Below are 22,566 nucleotides of genomic sequence, written 5' to 3' on the forward strand. Positions count from 1 at the left end.
CCTCAAGATTACACAGGTCGCAGGGAAAAAAAAAATTGCAATTTTCAGGTCGAACAAGTAAGGGGTCCCCAATGCTGTGACTCCCTGGAGGATTGCAGCCAACAAACCCCTGCTGTGTATCCCTAAGATGCAGAAAGGTAGATCCATGAGAAACACTGCTCACTGCTGTGCCTGATATACAAACGATAAGGCAGTAACTATAGGACATACAGGACACAAACATTCAATCTTTGTGTATGTCTGATGTGTAGCAATATACCAATACTGAGCAGAGATGCCACCATCCTCAATGTGTCTCTCAGCTGAGCAGCAAAAACTAAAATCAGAAAAAGACAAGCAATCTCCACTGCTGTGTCCTTTCTGATATGCAGCCAATAAGGCAGTATATGCAAGACATAAAAAGGACAGACAACCTTCAATCTTGTATATGTCTGATGTGCAACAATATAACAATTCTGAATAGAGATAGCACATCCATATTGAAGCGATTTGGCTTTGCGACTCAACATGTCAAATCGCATGGCTAAAATAAGCACAACACCACTTTGTGGTGCTACACGGATTACCAAAGGCAGTATATGTACTACATCTGGCAGGGGTTCAATTTGTATTTCTGCTATGTAGCCCAACAAATTCGAACCATCAATTTTCACTGCTGCCTTTCTGATAAGGCAGTAATACAGGACACAAAACCTCACAGACCTTAATGCTGTATATATCTGATGTGCAACAATAAAACACTGTGAATAGAGATAGCACATCCATATTGAAATGATTTGTCATGTGACTCAACATGTCAAATTGCATGTTTAAACTCGGCAGCCATTGCCGTTAATAGCACTGTCTGAATCAGCACAACGCCACGCAAATCAGGACCATCAGACTTCACTGCTGCCTTTCTGATAAGTAAACAAGGCAGTAATACAGAACACAAAGCCCCAGAGACAGACCTCAATCTTGTGTATGACTGATGTGAAGCAATATAACCGTTATGAGCATAGATGTCACCAGACTCAATGATGTGCATTTCTGCTGTGCAGCACAAAACCAGAAAGTACAGACCACCTTCACTGTTGTATTTTTCTGATCTGTAGCCAAACAAAAGCAGTACCTTTAGTATATAAAGGACAGCAAACAAGCTTCAGTGCAGTGCATTTCTGATGTAGAGCAATATAGCCCTTATAAGCAGAGATGTCACAAATCTCAATGTGTATTTCTGCTGTGCCACAAAAACATCCCAGCAAGCACAAACCTTCACTACTGAGGTCTACTGGTGTGTCGCCAATGAGGAGTCATGGTCTATCCCTTTATGAAATAACCAACAGGCAATTTATTTCATAGGCATAGCCTGGGCTGTAGATACTAAACCTTCACCACCAGTGAAGGAACAAATCCTAAAATGGTTGGACACCCTACTATTAGTAGTTGTTGTCCTACCTTACCTCCATAGACTGAGCAAACGCTAGCCAGATCAAACCCAGGTGGTGCTGATTAGCAACTAAAGTCTCAATGAGCCCAGCCCTAGAGACCAATTTAAGACAGCCTCTAGAAGAGGTGGTTACCAATTTAGCCTGGGGGGGGTAAATAGCTATTTGCAAGCTTCAAACAAGAAATTATGTAGCTCTTGCATAGGTTTGCACAGAAAATCCTCAATTAAAAGGATGTAGGAAGCGATCTATGGTGAATCGCCCTTAGATCTGCCACTGAGTGGATGGTAGCCCAAACCAATAAAAAAAGTTTCTTCTTACCTCCTACACTATAATATAACCACAGTGTAAAGGTGGAGTGGGAGGTTGGAGCTTATGAAAGTTACCTATAGCAAGCAACCCCCAAAAGGAGGATCTGTGACAAGGGAACCCCTACTGTGCCACACAGTAGCTTGGTCTCTGCCCATCCTTGAATGTTAGGTCAGCTTTTAAACATCGTGAAGCAACTTCAGATTCCTAGCAGCTGGGCTAATAGGGCCGGTAACCTAGTGTACCTGCTGACCAGGGGAGCTTCTGAATCCACCAACCACTGCCCAATCAATAACTTGTTCAGTGGTATACCTGACCTGTAAGTAACTTTGTATGTACCAGGTCCCCTCTGCATGCTATATTCATCCCTACTAATGTACCACAACTGGGCATGTAGGGAGAGGCTGGCAGCCTACTGCTGCGATAACCACAGTGTCTCTGCTGTAAGAGGGAGCTGTGGCTGGTGGTTTTAGCAGTGGCGTCTGCGCTATTTGTATCCCGACCCCAGGTTCTGCACTGCACCAGTCAGTATATACACAGGGAAGGGGGAGCAATGGCCTACCTACCTCTTTATCATCTGAGGTGGTTTAGGCACACTCGTTCCTCTGCACCACCTGTCCACCATACAGCTTCTCTGATGTAAGAGGGAGCTGCAGCTGGTGTTTTTAGCAGAAGCTTAAGGGCTATTTGAATCCAGACCCCAGGTGAGATCTCAAATGCCCAGAAACCCTCTGGCTGGAATTGGGGATTTTGCAGCTAAATTCCCACGGCAAAAGGAAAGTACTCACCGTTGTCGTCTTCCTCTTTTTGCCACAGCCAGCGGGCTTGCTTTTCCATCCTTATGGTCCACACGCAAGGAGGATAGCCGCCAAAGTGCTCCCCCCCCAACTGCTGTCCCCATAGGGAGGTGCCAGGTTAGGCTGTGTCCTGCACTGTACCAGTCAGTCTATATACATGGGGGGGGGCAATGCCTTCCATTCCTCATTCCCATCTTCCCATCTGAGGTGGTTAAGGCAGACATCCATCGTAGTAAACTGGTGCCTCCTCGCTCTAGAGAAAGGAGGATGTGGGCGCCTGCTCCTACTGACTCTCAGCCTTCCCTCCTGGGTAAGAACGCCGCCGCCATTTTCCCGCAGTTTGAAAATGACGCGGTGCTTGTTGCCACGCCCTCTCCGGCAGCCCACGCGAGCTACCGGGGACCCAGAAGTCGGGGACATGATCCCCCTGGAAAGAACCGATGGCCAGCACCCCCGTCTGAACAACCACCTGTACAGGTAAGGAGGGGAGACAGGATAATGGCCCCTGAAGTTCTGGGTACACCACTGTACCCAGGGTCCTTCAGCTCTCAGGGGGGCTCTTCCAATTTCTGCTGCCCCCCCTGAGGAAAAGATAGGGGAACCCCCCAGGAAGGACAAGAATATCCTACCAGGCTTGTGGTCCGGCTCCCAGGGGGAGACCACCAGCCCCAGGCTTCGGGTCATTTGGAAAAAAACAAACAGTTTCGCTGTGTAGGGAGAAACACAATCAAAAACTGAGGATCAAGGGGAAGGGTGGGGACTTAAAACAGCTGTCGGTTGATTGTGTTTCCTGTAGGGAGGAGCCTCTCATCTCTCAGGTGTGCCGTCCTGGAAGATGACTTGAGAAAAAGACTTTAATATCACTTTAAATTTATATATAAATGAGATTAGATTATAAACTCTAGCAAGCAGGGCCCTCTGATTCCTCTTGTACCAAATTGTGATGTAACTGCAATGTTTTCCTTTATTTTGTTAAGTGCTGTGCAAACTGTTGGCACTATATAAATCCTGTATAATAATTAGGGATGAGCTTCAAGTTCGAGTCGAACATTGCCTGTTCAGCGAACAATTTGGGGTGCCGCAGAACACCCTGTACAAGTCTATGGGAGAAATCTAAAGTGCTAATTTTAATGGCTAATATGCAAGTTACTGTCCTAAAAAGTGTTTGAGGACCTGGGTCCTGCCCCGGGGGGACAGGGGTCAATCCAAAAAAAAGTTTTAAAAACTGAAGTTTTTTCGGGAGCAGTGATTTTAATAATGATTAAAGTGAAACAATAAAAGTGTAATATTCCTTTAAATTTTGTACCTGGGGGGTGTGTATAGTATGCCTGTGAAGGGGCGCATGTTTCCCGTGCTTAGAACTGTCCCTGCACAAAGTAAAAAAGAAAAAAAATTCAATGACGTATGGGTGACCCCGCCCCCCTCTGATGTAACGGAAATCTAATAGTGTGTAGCGTCTGATCAAGCCAAAAATAATTTCAGTTTACCATGTTCATGACCTTCTGGAGCTCACAGAAAGGAAATATTCTACTTAGTTCTGTTTGTTATGAATACCAATCAGCTCAGGCATGTTTGGATCATAGTTTGAACCCACCTACGTGATCCCACCAGGAAGTTGTCACTGTAATGGACCAAGCATCTGCAGCCAGGATTTTCCCCACCCTGGCATGCCCTGGCAACGTATCATTGGCTTAGTGCAAAGACAGTTTCCTGGTGGGAAGCCTTATGCCGCGTACACACGGTCGGAGAATCCGTCGGAATGCATCTTATCGGACCGTGTCGTCAGATAATCCGACTGTGTGTGGTATGCATCGGACTGATTCCGTCCGAATCTCCGTCAGACCCAATTTTCCAACATGTTGGAAATATTTCCCGACCAACTGGGCCGGTCGGACGTAATCCGATCATGTGTAGAGAATTTTGATCGGACCAAGTGCCACGCATGCTCAGATCAAATTCCTACATCAAAGCTATTGGCTACTAGCCTGAATGTAGTCCCATCATAACGAAATTACGTCATCACGCTCTGAAAGATCGGATTTTTCGACAACTTAGTCCGACCGTGTGTATGCAACAGTTTCGGACACAATCCATCAGACTAAATCTGACGGACAAAATCCGACGGATTTGGTTGTGGAAATCTCCGACCGTGTGTACAGGGGCTTAGGTTGGTTCAGACTAAGTTCCAAACATGCCTGTGCTGATCCCTAGTTAGGGGGAGAGGGGCTGTGTTTGCAGTAACTAATCCTGTTTGCATTGTACAAGTAATTAACATCTCATAAACTGTAATAGATCTGAATGCCCTACAAAGCATTAAAAGTTTGAAAACTGGGCTTCTCCCATTTGGTAATGAGAACTGGATTAAGCCAATCCCTGGTCTATTAGGACAGATCATGCTATTCTAGTTGAGAAATGCTAGCAGTCATTCACATCACCTTCTCCTCAGAATCATCTAAGGCCTCTTCACACGGGGCGGATCAAGGCTGATCTTCCCCATGGATATCCGCTTGCTCAGCGATGAGCAGGAAGATGACGGGTCTGTCTCTGCACACTGTGCAGGGACAGACCTGTCAGAGCGCAGATCTGCCCTATGGGAGATCGGATGACAACAGACTGCAGTGTCCATCGTCACCCGATCCGATGACGAATGGAAAAGTAGGTTTTTCCTCCGTCACACTTTTTCAGATCAGAGTGGGTCAGATGTCAGTGGACATGTCACCGTTGACATCCGGCGCTCCATAGACCTCTATGGAGCATCCGTTCAGGTCCGCCTGAAAAACTGACAGGCGGACCTGAACGGATCGACGTGTGAAAGAGGCCTAAGGGTTCCTGCACATTGCAGGTCGAAAAAACAAAAAAAGCAAAAGCTGCTTTTCTAGGCATTTGAGCTTTTAATTAAGCTTGAAGCATCTTGTACTTTTTGGGCTCTTTTGCACATCTTTGTTGAGCTTATTTGAGCTTTTTCATGCTCTTTTGTGTGTTTTTTAGCACTTAGGCATCTTTTGTGCTCGAAATCTCCTCTGAAAAATGTGAGTTTGGTGGGGGTTTTGTTTCTGACTGTAAACTCCTGAAGAATCCAAAGTGCGCATGGGCCTAACATGGAGGGGAGTTTCCAGGCAGAAAAAATGAGAACTTAAAAACCTGAGCAGCTTCTTTGAGTTGCAGTGTGCATGAGCCCTAAAACAGAGGAAGTATGTCTTAAGGGTTCCCACATGATTCACATGTAGTTCTGTGCTGTGCGGTTTCAGTCCTATTAATTTTGAATGGGCTAAAATGTCACCACACCAAAAGAAGTAATGCATGCACTATTATTTAAAATCCATGGCAACTGCATCGCATGCTACTTTTGTACGATGCAATCCGGTGTGGGCAAACGCACTGCGTTTGCAACCTGTGCTTGGGGTGTTGTTAAAGGGGTTGTGAACCTTTGTGGTTTTTCACCTCAATGCATTCTAGTGCATTGAGGTGAAAGACCTCTTGCAGTGCAGCAGCCCCCCAGTGCCCCTGTTTTACTTACCTGAACCCTCTTTTCCTCACACCGGGGATGAGCCCACCAGCTCTAGACGCTGTCTTGTGTCCTGATTGGCTAGACTGATAGCAGAGCAGTCATTGGCTCACACTGCTATCAATCAAATCCAATGATGCGGGCTCGGGGGAGGGAACTGAGTCCGGCATTCGTGTCTGTGGATGGAAATGTTGGACTAGGGAGTGTGCCCGCAAGGTAACCCTCTCAGGAGAGCGCTTCTACTAGGGGGTTATCTGATGCGGAGAGGAGCCTCTGGGGGACCCCAGAAGAGGATATGCAAAACGAGCTGCACAGTGGAGAAAAGTATGATATGTTTATTATTTAAAAAGGAAAAACGATCCTTTACAATCACTTTAACTTTGCAATGACCCCTGCAGCAGATCGCAAGGACAGTGTGCCTGGAATGTAGTGCGGGAAGCACATTCTAGTGTGCACAGAGACCTAAACGTTTTGCAGAGGATGCTGTGTAAATGGGAACACAAGTTAAGCAGGATACACATTATGCAATTTTTGTTGTGCAATTTCCTTTAAATTTCCCTTCAACTATGTATTGCAGGGGCCTACCTGATTGCATACAAATTGAAAGTGTTTAGATCTGACTTCATATTATATGGTTTTAGTAAATCTAAAGAAAATTGTATAGTGTGTAGCCAGTAAGGATGAGCTCCGGCGTGTTCGCACAGCCCACATGCAGAGCCAGGAAGTCAGCACTGCACAGCACTAATCACAGGCAGTGAGACATTGTCCCAATGCATGGCTGCAGCGATCAGGAAATGTCTCACTGCCTGTGATTAGCGCAGCGCCGACTTCCTGGCGGGCTCTGCAAACACGTCAGAGCTCGTCCTTAGTAGTCAGCTTTAGATTGGAAGCTCCAACGGCCAACAAACCCACTTGTATTGTATGTGTACTGTCTCCCTTTATAATGTAAGACTTGTATAAATCCTATACAATAATAATTTGACTGCAAAAGTGGAAATACCCTTTAGGAAATTTTTGAGACAAAAATGCTGATCTTTAACATGGTTTGCAGCAGCACGTGTCGCAATTAGCCCCACCTTTTCTCAGGAATTTTCAAAATCTTCCTGATAGCACAGAATTGTGTGTGTTAACGTGTATTTCCTTTCCTTCCTGGACTGAAACAACAAACAAGCAAAACCTGACAGAGGTTGTTTTAATCCTTCAGCTCCCCTGATCATCATATCTGACCATACATAGAATTGGGAAACCTCACAGCCTGCAGCGCCACCTGCTGGGCACTTCTGGAACAGAACTCGCACATGAGGTTTACTATACTTGAGGAATAGGTTATCAGAACGTAATGACGACATTCTAATAACAGGGAACAAAACGAGGGGTAATGCGCAGTAACTTTTGCCTTACACCCCTAAGATGTGTATAAATTTGTACCATGTCCTAATGTAATAACCACACACCATACCTCCAACCGGAAGAACAGGACACCAGCAGGTGATACCACCGAGAAGGCGGAAGGACCTTTGCCGACGTCATCATCATGTGACAGCTCACATGGTGCCCTGAGACAAGCTTATGAATGGGGTCACTGCCAACTTTGCTGAGATGTGTGTGATTCACGAACAGACATGTGTTGTGTTACAGTCTGACTCCACTGATAAAACTCTTGGGTGCTTTTTGCTTACCTTACAAACATGTGAGCTCAACCCATGTACATGGGAATTAAAAATTTATTTTGGGGTAAATTCATTTGCTTTTCTTTTTTTTTTTTTTGTATAAAAATGGGGGGGTTATTGCTGTTGGGAGGATAGATCACCTCTATTTGTACTGGCAGGGCCCCTGTTGGAAATCACAGGGCCCATACAGAACATATCTAAACTACATTTTTAAAATACGCTCAAATCATTATTAGCAGACACAACATAACCATACCTCTCAACTCTGGGGAATGAGGGACACCTATTAGCAAAAGTGTGTAGGCAAAGCAGTATATAAAATAAAGATTAAACCCGCCAGTGCTTTTTATTTTATTTTTTACCACTACTATTTCTTTATATTGGCTTTGGGAATTTACAAATGCAGCCGTTTAGAAATTGAATGAAAGGTTTAGCACTGGGAAATAGTGCATTTTATATAGAACAGACCAAAATGAGGGACAAATGTGGAGAAAAGAGGGACAAATTATTATTATTATTTCAGTTACTTATATATATACATTGTACATTCACATCAGTCCCTACCCTCAAGGAGCTTACAATCTAAGGTCCCTAACTCACATTCATTCATACTAGGGACAATTTAGACAGGATACAATTAACCTACCAGCATGTCTTTGGAGTACAAATGTAGAGGAAAGAGGTACAGAGGGACTTTGCTCCAAATCAGGGACAGTTGGGAGTTATGCATCACTTCAACAAAATTCCTGCTAAATGTAAAGGATAGAACTGTATTGAGTTACTAAAAAGTTGTTTGTAATGAGGTCTTGAGGCTCGTTCACATAGGTGCTGTGTCCTGTACAAATACATGTCTTCATTTAACAGGCTTTTGGATGCAGGTGTATGGCCCCCGAACATTGACCGTGTGCATTGCGGTTCACTCACCCACACCCATCAAATTAGGACCTGAGGCTGTGTTCATACAGTGCTGCATCCTTATAGAGCAACAGACAACAACCCAAGATACATTTTTACACATTTTTTGTACAAATATTAAAAATTATTTTTTACAATTTATAATTATTTTTTTTCTTTCACAATGCTGTTGAGGGGAAGAAATTATAGGAACAATGCCTCGTGTCTGTGTTTCTCCCTGCAGCAGCTTAAAGCTGGTGGGAGGGCGAGGAACTGGCTCTCAGCTTCGGCAGACAGCCACACAGGGTACCCTTCTGTAAGATTTAATTCACACCTCTGCGTGTGGCTGTGGGAACACACAGTGAAATACCACCCACAGTGAAACCCGCCCAGGACTTCTATTCATTCTTAAGCCCCATACACACTATCAGATTTTCTGCTGATTTTTTTCCTTCAGATTTACCAAAACCATATAATATGAGGTCAAACCTTAGGCGTTCCAATTTGCATGCAATCAGGCAGGCCCTTGCACTACATGGTTTTGGTAAATCTGAAGACAAAAATCAGCAGAAATTCTCATAGTGTGTATGGGGCTATATTGGCACCCCCACAAATGCAAAACCACAGTGTGGACACCACAGGGAAACCGCTTGGTCACGATTTCCCTGCAGGCTGCGTTTTGAAAAAGGTGTGTGTACCTTTTTCTGCAGGAGACACTGGTACGGCAGCCCATTAAAATGAATGGTCTGCCATACCCGCACAAACATGGCCCGCAGAAAAATACACATGTGAATCTAGGGTTATTGCCCCTCTGCCCTGCCGCACCGATTTCCCCTGCTATTCAGCCCCTCCCCATGTGACCTGGGCCCCTATAAAAAGGAACAGTAGTGTGTGTCCCCCCATCAACGGCCCTGCGTACTAGTGACTAAGGAATAGATAAGCTTGGGTGTGTTCGGATGCTCTTCTGAACCCACCAGAAAGTTGTCACTTCTAATCGTCCGAGCTGGAAGCATCAGATGTTCATGTTCCTCCTGTATATATGCAGCCTGAGGGTAGGGAATGCCTGCCATGGATGATTGGTCCATTAGAGGGTAACCAGTTTCCTGGTGAGCTCAGCCACATTGGTTCAGAAGACCGTCCAAACACATCTTAGCTCATCCCTGCAGAAAATTTTCAAATTGCAGCTGCACAGAACCCCATTTTCCGATGTGTGGGGGTTCCATTATGTGCTATAGGCACTCCCACATGTCTGCTAAGACGCAGTGCTTTTTACTTGATTAGCTTTAGCACACAATCTCTGACCTGTATATGTGTGAACCTAGGTTAAGAGGGGGATTCTCAATTCCCACCAATGTGTCTCTGGGACAGAAAGTGAAGGGAAATTTCCCTAACGGCACACAGATAGCAAAAAATAAAAAAATAGATAACCTAGATGGAGGTTTTAATCCTACCCTGGAACAGAAAAAAAAATGGTTTGGCTAAATATACACTTTAAAGCAGGAATTAAATAAAAAAATAGTCAATGTTATTGTGCCATGACAATATGGCTCCTGTGCACATGCATGGGAGTGACATTATTGCAGCTTGGCCAATCAAGGGGCCGAAGAGTCTAAATCCTGAAGGAAGACTGGGAGAAGATAGACATACCTGTTGAGTGCTGACAGCACAGTGCTGGAAGTAAGCCTGCCAAATTGTGCTAATATGCTGTGCATCTAGATGCCTAAATGCATTGAGTTGCTGCCATGCATGCATACATACACACACACTATATGTGATTTTTTTTTTATTGCTCCTTGTATAGCCACTGTGGATGGGCAGCAACTACAGACACTGCAATGTACTGGTACGTTGCTGCCCGTTTCCGGCCCCACTGTGATTTGACTCAGCAGAAGTATGTCAGCAGATCCCAGCCAATGATTCATGGCCAGGACCTACTGATCAGTGGTGTCAAATCAGCCTAGAGCTGTGTTGGTAAACACCTACACCCTTGCCTGTCTCTGCACTGTATCTCACGGGTACTGTTCCCTTCCTGCTGTACGGCAAGACTATAAATATAGCTGCCGTCCAGACACATTCCAGGTGTTCTATCCCGTATTTTAAACAAAATGTACCAAAAAAAAAAAAAAAAAAAAAAAGGTCCGCAGACAGTGTCCAAAACTGGCCCTTACTTTTCTACTCCAACAGTGGATGCACCTGATAACTTCTCTTACGGGCATGCAGTCTCAGCAGTACAATGGCCATAACCATGAATAAGCCTGCAAGTGCAGGCATCTTCTCTACACAGCACTCAAAAGGACAATTCCAAGAGATAAAAAGGAAAAATCCGGAAACACATCAAACATGCATTAAAAAGCACATGCAGAAACGATCTGGAGGACGTTTTTGTGCTGTGAACTAGCCCTATAACAGTTCATGTGATTGTTGGTACTATTCTGAAAATCATAATCAGAAAGTCAGTAAAAGGTGAACAAACCTTTGCTGCACTGTTGCCCATTTTTTTTTTTCTATTGCAGTACTGGTGGGGTTTCCAAGCCATTAAGCTGCAAGAATAGTGTGTCGTGTACCCTATGCCAACCCCTAAGAATGACACTCGCATTTTGCGAGTGAATTTTGAGGGCTGGTGGGAAGGGCTGCCTGGGAGCAGGGGGGGGGGGGCAAGCACTGCCGATCACAGGAGGGAAGAGAGGAGAGCCGCCAGCTGGATTATCAGAGCAGGAATCATCACAGCTTTCATTTCAACAGCTGTGTGTTCCAGCGCCGTGCGCCATCACATAAGCCCCTCCTCTTTTTCCAGGACTTTGATCGACCGATCATCCGTCCAATCCTACGACGGGTGACATGTATCAAAGTTCCCCAGGACAAGGGGGAGGGGCTTATGTGACGGCGCATGGCGGAGGGACCACACAGCTATTGAAACGAAAGCTGTGATGTTCCCTGCTCTGATCATCCAGCCCGCTGCTCTCCTCTGCACATGGCGGACACAGGCTGCATTGGCGGGCATGGATAAAGTTGTTAATATTTTTATAACTTAATTGCATAAAACATTAATGTGTCATTTCATTCGATAATTTGAGGATAGGTTAAGGGGCGGGGCAGGGTAGGGGTTGGGCAGGGCAACTGGTGGCGAGTAACCCTTGAGGCCTGGCTAGTAGCTCAGGACTTGACATTTTGAGGCCTGCCCTATGCTATTGTGACCATATGTACAAGGTTTGATTTGATTTAATTGCACACTTGGCAACTGGCTTTTTCTCTGTACCTTTAACGTCCTCCTGCCCGCAGTATGGACAAATGGCAGCAGACGGGATTCCCTATCATTCTGGGACAATGTCATATGATGTTGCCCAAGTCTCACAGCGATCTCGGTAACCATCTGCTGCACAGCAATCTCGGTAAAGAGAGTTAATGACGTGGCTCTTTACCCATGTGATCGTCTTTGTCCAATCACATGTAAAACACGGAGCTGTCGTTTAACGGCTCTCCTAGCCTCACACTGACCAGGTGTGAGGCGAGGAGAGCTGATCAGCGGCATCTCCCCACAGGGGAGAATGTACAGATAAGCAGCGCACTGCTTATCTGTGCAGCCCCAACAGTGCCCAGCAGTGATGCCAGTCAGTGTCCATCAGTGAAATCAATCTGTGCCCATCAGAAATGCCAGCCAGTGCTGAATTTCAGTGCCGCACATTACTGCCAACTCTTCCGAGAAAAATTACCCATTTACAACAACATTTTCTGACAAACTAAAAGAATTCTAAAAAAAAAAAAAAAAAAAAAAACACACCACGCCCAGCGGTTATTAAATACCACCAAAAAGAATGCTCTATTTGTGTGAAAAAATTATCAGTTTAATTTAGGTACAGTGCTGCATGACCATGCAATTGTCATTCAAAATGTGACAGGGCTAAAAGCTGAAAATTGGCTTGGGCAGGAAGGGTGTAAAAGTGCCCAGTATCAAAGTGGTTAAATAAAGTGGTTTAATTACTTTCCGGAGAAATCTCTCTCTTCCTGCATTAATAATCTATCAGGTTCTAGATTAACAAAAATGATGATGCGCACAATAAATTATGTTTAATTATATACATAATTTACAAAAAAAATATATAAAAATAAGCACCAATTATAAAAACAGTTATTTCATACAATACCCCCATGAATTTTACATATCAGTACACAAGAATAGCAGCCTCTTTTGCAAATTTAGAAATATACAGCAAAATAATTGTGACATCTGGTGGTTATAAATTGCATTTTAAAAGGACACCTTTGAACTTTAATATAAAATACTGTAGAAATGGCAAAATGTGTTGGTATATCAAAATCATGCTTAGTTTTACTTTGCAAAAAAAAAATAAAAAATGAAGGTTGGGTGGTGCTATGGCATCAAAGATAAAATTATATCTATATGTCAGACGTATGCACAAGGCAGATTTATAGGACAAGTAGTACTTTCCCCTAGACATTTTTATCTAGAGTTTTTGGCAGCGGAGTGGACATCGTAGTGGCAGGCACACTTTCTTCTAGAATTGGTCTCTTTGGTTCTTCGGCAGATTCTTCAGGCTGTACATGATAAAAAACACAAAATAAAATTTACTTCCTAAAATGTTTAATATTTTACAGCTTTACAGAGAAAAAAAAAAAAAAGCATGAACAAAACAAGAGATTTTTTTTGGTTCAAATCTAGTTTTACATTGCCCAGGTTTGTTCCTCCTCTTATATCAGTTACTGTTTCAATGACACAAACAGCAATAAAAACCTAATGTCTAACTTATCATTTTATCCAAAAAATGTTTTGCATGGACATACACTTTCCCACCTGCTGCCCAGACCAATTCTGGGCATCTCAAACACATGTTAAAAATCAGCATTTATTGTGCTAGAAAATTACATACATACACATACACATATACACACACACTTTTTTTTTCAAAAGAGGCCCTGAAGAATAAAATGGTTGTTGCAATTTTTGTTATTTGTAGCCAGTCATTTTTAAAATGCACATTGTCAGGAAAAAATACACTTGAATGAATTTAAGTGCACATAAACAAAATATAATATCAAATTTTATGGTAAAATATAAAAAGATGATGTTACACTGAATAGATACTCAGCATGTCATTATTTAAAGCGGAGTTCCACTTAAAAAAAATAAAAATAAAAAGTCAGCAGCTACAAATACTGCAGCTGCTGACTTTTACTGATCAGACACTTACCTGTCTCAGGGTCCATCGATGCGGGGGATCGAAGCCCCACTCGGCTCCCCCTCCGCTCAGCGGCATCAGCATTTTAACTGTGGGCTGTGGCTTCACAGCCGGGCACCCACTGCCGTGACTGGCCCCGCAATCATCTGGGACCTGTGACGTGTCCCATATGACTGCCTAGAGGGAGGGGAGAAAGATGATCTCCCTTCCTGCACCAAGGCAAGTGATGTCAGGAGCCAGATTTCAAGGGACCACAGAGCAACAGGCATTAAAAAAAAAGTAAAAAAAAGTTACACACGTCCATGGAATGGTGACAAACAAGGGTTTCCAGTTTAGAGCTGAAAGGGAGGTCTGGTGCTAGAATGATTGCTCCCATTCAAATATTCAGTGATACCTCACATGTGCGATGCAATCACTGTGTACATATGCATGTGGGACCTACGTATACGGTCAGATTTGCAGAGAGTCAATAGGCGCTTTGAATTTTTTTTTAAATATTATATTTTATTTCTCTCTCTTTTTTTTTTATTTATTTTTTTAACACTTCATTGCCATCACAAGGGATGAACAACATCCTTTCTGACAGCATGGGCAGCGACAGGTACTCTTTACTGACAGATGTACCTAATCCTCCCGTGTGGCCAGCTGAACACAGAGCAGGGCCCCCTTCCACACACTGCTGTAGAAGTGATTGGGCAGATACAGTGGGGAAAATTTTTTGAGCCCCTGTAGATTTTGTAAGTTTGCCCACTTACAAAGACATGAAGGGTCTATAATTCTTATCATAGGTGTATTTTAACCACCTTCAGACCGGACCATTTTGCTGGTAAATGACCAGAGGTCTTTTTACAATTTGGCACTGCGCTGCTTTAACTGGTAATTGCGCGGTCATGCAATGTTGTACCCAAACAAAATTTGCGTCCTTTTCTTCCCACAAATAGAGCTTTCTTTTGATGGTATTTGATTGCCTCTGCGATTTTTATTTTTTTGCGATATAAACGTAAAAAGACCGCAAATTTTGAAAAAAAATGATATTTTCTACTTTTTGTTATTAGAAAAATCCAATAAACTCAATTTTAGTCATACATTTAGGCCAAAATGTATTCAGCCACATGTCTTTGGTAAAAAAAAAGTCAATAATTGTATATTTATTGGTTTGCGCAAAAGTTGTCACATCTACAAACTAAGGTACGTTTTCTGGAATTTACGCAGCTTTTAGTTTACGACTGCCTATCTCATTTCTTGAGGTGCTAAAATGGCAGGGCAGTACAAAACCCCCCCCAAATGACCCCATTTTGGAAAGTAGACACCCTAAGGAAATTGATAAGTGGCATGTTGAGCCCATTGAATATTTTATTTTTTTGCCTCAAGCGATTGAATAATGACAAAAAATAATTTTTTTTTTTTTTTACACAAAGTTGTCACTAAATGATATATTGCTCACACATGCTATGGGCATATGTGAAATGACACCCCAAAATAAATTCTGCTGCTTCTCCTGAGTACGGGGATACCACATATGTGGGACTTTTTGGGAGCCTAGCCGCGTACGGGGCCCCGAAAACCAAGCACCGCCTTCAGGCTTTCTAAGGGCGTTATAGTTTTGAAGGCCATAAAATGCCAAGATGGCACAAACCCCCCCAAATGACCCCATTTTGGAAAGTAGACACCCCTAAATTTAGGGGTACACTAGTGAGACTAGGTAATAAATGGCGGGTGCCCTGAAACTATAAAAAAAAATAACTAACCAACCAGCGTCACCTGTAACAGTTATATGGTGATCACTGGTGAAAGGGTTAACTAGGGGGCAATCAGGGGGCTTTATGCGGTAGTATATGGGGGTCCCTGGCGCTATAAAAAGCTGCGGCGAACCTAAATACCTACCTGCCTAACTAGCGTCACCTGTGATACTAATACAGTGATCAGAAAAACGATCGCTTATTAGGCTGGGTTCACACTGGAGCGATGTGGGAACGCCACGAATGCGCGGCGGGTTCCCGCATCACATGCCTCCCGGCGGCAGTTCACACTGCCCTATGCGAACTGCTGGGAGTGTCAGTGAAATGTTAATGACACCCCCAGATCAGTTCGCATATCGCAGTGCGATCTGCAAACTCGGATCGCATGGTGTGAACACCCATGCGATCCGATTCTGCTGCGGACCAAAAAAAGGGTCCCGTGCGAGTTTGCGGCGGGTGCGGTGGGTGCGACACGAATTCAGCCATACTATCTGTATGGCTGAACTCGAATCGCACAGAGATCGGATGTGATTTGCACTGCAGTGCGGTGCGAATCACATCCGTTCTCATAAACCGCTGCAATGTGAACCCAGCCTTAGTGACACTGGCGACGGGGGGTGATCACGGGGTTAAACCTTTATTGGGGGGGTTAGGGGGGTACCTTAGAACTAAAGGGGGCTAACCCTAACTGCCCTAACAGTTATTACAGTCACAAATGACACCCGTCGGGTGATCAGGGGGTTAAACCTTTATTAGGTAATAAATGGCGGGTGCCCTGAAACTATAAAAAAATAACTAACCAACCAGCGTCACCTGTAACAGTTATATGGTGATCACTGGTGAAAGGGTTAACTAGGGGGAAATCAGGGGGCTTTATGCGGTAGTATATGGGGGTCCCTGGCGCTATAAAAAGCTGCGGCGAACCTAAATACCTACCTGCCTAACTAGCGTCACCTGTGACACTAATACAGCGATCAGAAAAACTATCGCTTATTAGGCTGGGTTCACACTGGAGCGATGCGGGAACGCCATGAATCCGCGGCGGGTTCCCGCATCGCATGCCTCCCGGCGGCAGTTCACACTGCCCTATGCGAACTGCTGGGAGTGTCAGTGAAATGTTAATGACACCCCCAGATCAGTTCGCATATCGCAGTGCGATCTGCAAACTCGGATCGCATGGTGTGAACACCCATGCAATCCGATTCTGCTGCGGGCCAAAAAAAGGGTCCCGTGCGAATTTGCGGCGGGTGCGGTGGGTGCGACACGAATTCAGCCATACTATCTGTATGGCTATACTCGAATCGCACAGAGATCGGATGTGATTTGCACTGCAGTGCGGTGCGAATCACATTCGTTCTCATAAACCGCTGCAATGTGAACCCAGCCTTAGTGACACTGGCGAGGGGGGGTGATCACGGGGTTAAACCTTTATTGGGGGGGGTTAGGGGGGCACATTAGAACTAAAGGGGGCTAACCCTAACTGCCCTAACAGTTATTACAGTCACAAATGACACCAATGCAAAAAAAAAAATAAATAAATAAAAAAAAAAAAAGCAATTGGTGTCACTGTGACTGGGGGGGCAGGGGTAATTGGGGGGTGATCGGGGGGTAAAGGGGGGGTGTGAGTGTGCCTGGCATGTTCTACTGTGTAGTGTAGTGCAACTCACCGATGCTCTCTCCTCGGTGCCGGAACGAAAAATACCGACACGGAGGAGAGAATACATCACTTCCTCTCCTGTGTTTACATTACAGGAGAGGAAGTGATGTCACGGGACATTTTCATTTGTCGGGAGCGATCGCGAGGGGGTGGCCATGAATGAATGGCCGTCCCCTCGTCCGGGATCGCTCCCGAACGAATACCGACCGCCGCAGGCACCGGGCGGGGGCCCGATCGGGCCCCCGACCGGCGGGCAGGCAAGGACGTACATGTAAGCCCTTATGCCTGCCCGTGCCATTCTGTCGACGTACATCGTCGTGCGGCGGTCGGCAAGTGGTTAAACAACAGACACAGAATGTGAACCAAAAATCCAGAATAAACACATAAAATAAATGCTATAAATTAAGTTGCAGTTCAGTGAGTAAAATAAGTATTTGATCCCCAAGCAAAACACAACTGGTCCTTGGTGGGCAAACCCTTGTCTTCTAGGACATGTGACAGGTTCCAGAGGACTTCATCCATTATTCACGATTCGCAGCGCTGCTCACGCATGCGCAGCACGCTCCTGGCTCTGAAGCCGCAAGCTGTCACAGCCAGGTGACCATAGTGAAGATGCCGCCGAGGAACGTTGATAGTGGGTGAAACCGACTGGGTCGAGTACACAGCTGGATCATGGGACAGGCGAATGGATGTTTTTTTTTTGTTTTTGTTTTTTTTGTAGTTGCTGACTTTTTCCCCAGGAGACTGGAACTCAGCTTTAAACAAAATGTGCAACTAGAGATCTACTGAAAGTTTCTTTTTTTTCGTTTAAAAGTGAAGAAACAAAAATTAAAAAAATAAATAAGTAATGACCCCTTTCATATCTCTACTAATACAAAATAGTGTGAATAGACTTAATATTTTTTTAACTTCTGTCTACTACATCTAGAAATAAAATTAACAGTAAAGTAAGGACCCATTCACACCATAGAGCAGAGCATGGAGTGGATGCGCTTTTGTGTGTTGGAAAGCCAATTCATAATGGACGACCTCGACGTATGGAAAAATAGGACTTGCAAGATTTTTTTCAGCACAGGACAGGGAAGGGGTAGAAATGTCCAGAGGTGCAATTCTCTGCATTTCTCCACATGTCTCCAACACATATAAGCTATAATGCAGGATAGAACACGTGCTATGGTGTTGATGAGCCCAAGCAGGATGGATAAAAAAAAAAAAAAAAAAAAAAAAAAAAGTAATAGGAGGCAAAATCTTCTAGTAAGGAAACTAATTGTGGTGACCTGGGGGGGTCACCAAAGAGTGCTCTTAATTTGCAGGAATTTTCTCTTACTTCCTGTTTGACTATGGGGCAGGGAACGGAGGTACATCTCCACAATGGGACACAGATGGTGTATTGCTATGGCCATTTGTATTGTTTTGATATCCATAATAATAGAGTTAGATTTTTAAGAGCATATGTTTGCAGAGAAGCCAGCCCCCCACCCCTCCATTGATATGTAAATAAAACCAGTTGGACAGGTTTTTCGAGCTGAAGCTCCAAAAATATTGAATAAAATGTATTATTATATATTGTTATTTTATAATTTATGATTTTGTGTTTCAAACTTTATCATACCCGTGATGTCTACTAGACTCTGGTTTGGACAGATTTAAGCGAGTTATTCCTAAGAATTACAGGCCTACAATATAAAACATCAAAATTTCCAAGCAAAATAATTGTACCGCTTTCAGCGCCAAAAATCCGACATAATCATACCGCCAGGGAGGTTAAGGAGTTGAAGCAAGTGGTTGGAAATGATAGTTTGTCACTTTAAGTGTTTCTGTTGCCATAAAATGTCTTCAAAGCCATGCTGTGAAGACTGGACATGCAAGTTTATTTGTTACGCTGGAAGCCATTGCCTTTCAGTGAAAGCGTTTCAAGGCAACAGTGGGCACCCTACAATAGTTTTGCAGTTAGAAATGGGCAGATAATGTCAGCAGTGAGCTGTTTTTAGCACAGTTGGAAGGAACATATAATCTGCTTTGTCTCTTACTCTTTTCAGGTACTGAGCATCGGGAGGTTGAGTAGGCAGAGCAAATGACCAGGCTAGATGGGAGGAGGCAGGCCAAAAGAAAGCCTAAGGAAGATGCGGATGATTTCCTGATGGTGGCTGAATTGCATTGGACTTTTATCTGAGCGTTTCCTTATGATCAAGACAAGAGACTTTCATCTGGGACTTTTACACTAACTGCCAAAGACATTATTAACCCTGCTCAAAAGTAATGTTGCAGGCTTCCAGGGACAACAAAACAAAAAGTCTTGGGGTTGAAAGGGAATTTTTTTCCTCCCATTTACAATACGGGGGGTATTTCACCCTTTTCTGGACAAAAGGCTTGATGTTGACGTTTCTTATATTATGCTATAAAGTCAAGAGGTTGTATGTGTTGCTATGGCTATTAATCACTAAAAATAATATAGTTGGATTTTTAAGAGCATATTTTTACAGAGGCTCTTCCTCTCCATTGATATGCAAGAAAACAGTTGGATAGGTTTTGGAGGAGACAGGAAGTTGGTGGGAGGTGCTTGGGCCCTTTTGAAAGAAACATGTTGTCGGACAAGAGATGTGTTTGGAAGGAAGACATGAATGCGAGGAGCTTAGAGTACTTTGGAGACGTTTTGAGTTGGACTGAGCAAGGAACCATGAAGGACATTACATCTTAAATCCTAAGCTGAGTAACTGTTTAGTTTACTTAATGCGTACATATTGTACATGCTTATATTTGTAGGCATATTTTGTAAGCTATGAATTGTGTATCCTACAGTTGTAAGTGCATCTATTCTGTTTAATAAAGCATTGATACAATACAGAAATCTAAGCTTCCTTGGTTTTACCGCAAGAACTTTGATAGAGACATAAAGAAAAACAGATGGCGGAACACATGCGCCAGTGTCCTGAAAGTGGCCGGACGCATGGATGGGAGGGGGCAGAGGTGCCCGTGCGCCCTTAATGGACAGGCCGCCCCTGGTTAAAACCCTCCTTTACTCTATCCAAAATGAAAAAAAATTTAAAAAATTGTTTTGCCTACAGTTCTACTTTAATCCGGTTTGTCAAAAGAAAAGCAGCTACACAGAAATTGCATATGTTGGCAACACACTTTATTTTCTTTTTGCAATTTCTATCTTTCTGTAGCCCAAGGTTCAAATTAGATGATCAAAACTGTGCTTTGGATCAAACAAAACCCACTGCAGTGTAACTTCAAAGATATTTTTTTTTATGCATTTCTGTGCCTAAATCTATTTTTTTCTTTGTCACTTGCAACAAAAGGACTGAAACAAGGGCTGTGGTTGAAAGCTGACAGAAAGCAAAATTAAAACATGAATGGCCAGTATTTGGAACAGAACACTTTATGTAGGTATAGTTAACTTAAAAGACTCACCCTGTGTTTAAGGTAAGAGAGGTATGTGTCCCATCCTAATGTGATCACATTGACATAAATAACACGAAATTTTGGAGGTAGAAAGTAGAAATTGATCATTTGTGCAGCTGGCCACACAGTCCAATCAGCCTATAAGAAAAACAGAAGTGTATAGCTAATATTATATTATACAGGATTTATATAGCTCCAACAGTTTACGCAGCACTTAACAAAATGAAGACAGATATTACAGTAAGAATCAATACATTTTTATGTACATGTTAATTAACATTGCGCTTAAGAACAACAATGTTATTATAAGATTCAAAGAAAAACATTTACTAGAAGGAAAACTATTTGTAGTTTACAGAATTAAAAAATCCTTCCCATGCCAGGCCCTGCCATCCATTTTTCACCTCAAGACATATAGCCATCAGAGTTAGTAAAAGACCTCCCAAACCATATATTTTCTGAAAGCACAGGACTGGTAGAAAATGGTGCTACAGATTTTGTACAGTTGGTATAGAAATGAATCTCAACCCCCCCCCCCCCCATTTTTACATAATCACATTTTGTTGCTTTGTAGCCTGAAATTAAGACTACACAGTTTTATACAGCTGTATTTATAACACTCAAGTGAAGGATTTAATACAGGAAAACAAAAAAAACAAAAAAAACAAAAAAACACACAACAAAAACAGAATCATCGAGTTGGAAAAAAGGATTGCCCCCCTCTTGAAAAGGGCTTGTAAACTCACGCATGGTGTAGCTAATCACCTTCTCAATGGCACACAAAGCCATATGACTTTCAACTGTGATCAGTTGTGGTCATTCTGATTAGCTCAGCATGAAAAAAGCTTTCCTTGAGCATTTCAGTTCCCTGGTAGTGCAACTGAAGCAAACAATCATCTATGGGTGGCAATGCACTGTCAAAAGATCTCTGGGATAATGTTGAAGACAGGCACAAGTCAGGAGATGGATACAAAATAATTTCAAAGGCTTTATAAAATGTCTAGAAGCACAATGAAGTATATTATTAAGAAGTGTAAGGTATTTAGTACAACACAGACCCTCCCTGGATCAGGACGTCACTCCAAACTGCATGAAAGAGCCAGGGAGGTTACCAAGTGGCCTACAGCAACTCTGAAGCAGTAGCAGGAATTTATGACAAAGAGTGGTCGTTGTGTGCATAAGACAATAATCACAAATTCTCCACAAATGTGGCTTGTATGGGAGGTTGCAAGGAAAAAGCCACTCCTCAAGAAAGGCCACATGCAGTCATGACTAAGCTTTGCCAAAAACGCACCTTAAAGTCTGGCTGAAATCCAATGCAGCTCACCAGCCACATAACAGCATTCCTACAGCAAAGCATGGAGGTATTACCTGTTATCGGGGTCTTTTTCTGCGGCAGGGACTGGAGCACTTGTCAGGATAGAAGGAAGAATGGATGGGGCAAAATACCATCACATTCTTGAGGAAAATCTGCTGCCCTCTGCTAAAGTTGTCAATGAGAAGAAGGCTTACCTTCCAAAGCATGCAGCAAAAATGACCGAACAGTGGTAAACCGATTCACCCCCGGAAGATTTTACCCCCTTCCTGACCAGAGCACTTTTTGCAATTCGGCACTGCGTCGCTTTAACGGACAATTGCACGATCGTGCGACATTGTACCCAAACAAAACTGAAATCCTTTTTTCCCCCCACAAATAGAGCTTTCTTTTGGTGGTATTTGATCAACTCTGTTTATTTTTTGCACTATAAACAAAAAAAGAGCGACAATATAGAAAAAATAAAATAAAAAATAATGCTTTTTTTTTCTTTGTGCTATAATAAATATCCCCCAAAATAATATTTTATATTATATAATATTATTTTGGGGGATATTTATCTTCCTTAATCTCCTTGTCCCCTGATACCCAGCGCTAACCAACACTGAAAATGGAAGTGCTCAGTATTAAATGCTTCCTTGTAAATTAGTAAA

The 22,566-nt window shown here is 43.3% G+C and overlaps 2 protein-coding genes across 4 annotated transcripts in view; both read right to left on the minus strand.

The window, feature by feature from the left end:
- The window catches only part of LOC143974705 (mpv17-like protein 2), a 33,212-nt gene extending 25,590 nt beyond the window's left edge, over positions 1–7,622 (minus strand). For 2 of the 3 annotated variants that reach the window (XM_077476336.1, XM_077476332.1), the window contains exon 1: positions 7,498–7,622. The gene's annotated coding sequence lies outside the window, so the exon portion shown is untranslated. Of the gene's footprint in view, positions 1–3,839; positions 3,882–7,497 lie in introns of those variants that run through there. The other variant, XM_077476334.1, reaches the window with a different exon arrangement.
- Positions 7,623–12,422: 4,800 nt separating this feature from the next.
- The window catches only part of LOC143974706 (mpv17-like protein 2), a 35,610-nt gene continuing 25,466 nt past the window's right edge, over positions 12,423–22,566 (minus strand). Inside the window, exons 5-6 of the mRNA XM_077476337.1 lie at positions 20,608–20,736; positions 12,423–13,156 (exon numbers count right to left, since the gene is read on the minus strand). Of these exons, the coding sequence (XP_077332463.1) occupies positions 13,052–13,156; positions 20,608–20,736 (234 nt within the window). The 3' untranslated portion in view covers positions 12,423–13,051. The remainder of the gene's footprint in view (positions 13,157–20,607; positions 20,737–22,566) is intronic.

The sequence above is a fragment of the Lithobates pipiens genome, unplaced genomic scaffold (genome assembly GCF_037356315.1).
Source record: "Lithobates pipiens isolate NorthernLeopardFrog02 unplaced genomic scaffold, aLitPip1_a1.2 Scaffold_13, whole genome shotgun sequence".
NCBI lineage: Eukaryota > Metazoa > Chordata > Amphibia > Anura > Ranidae > Lithobates > Lithobates pipiens.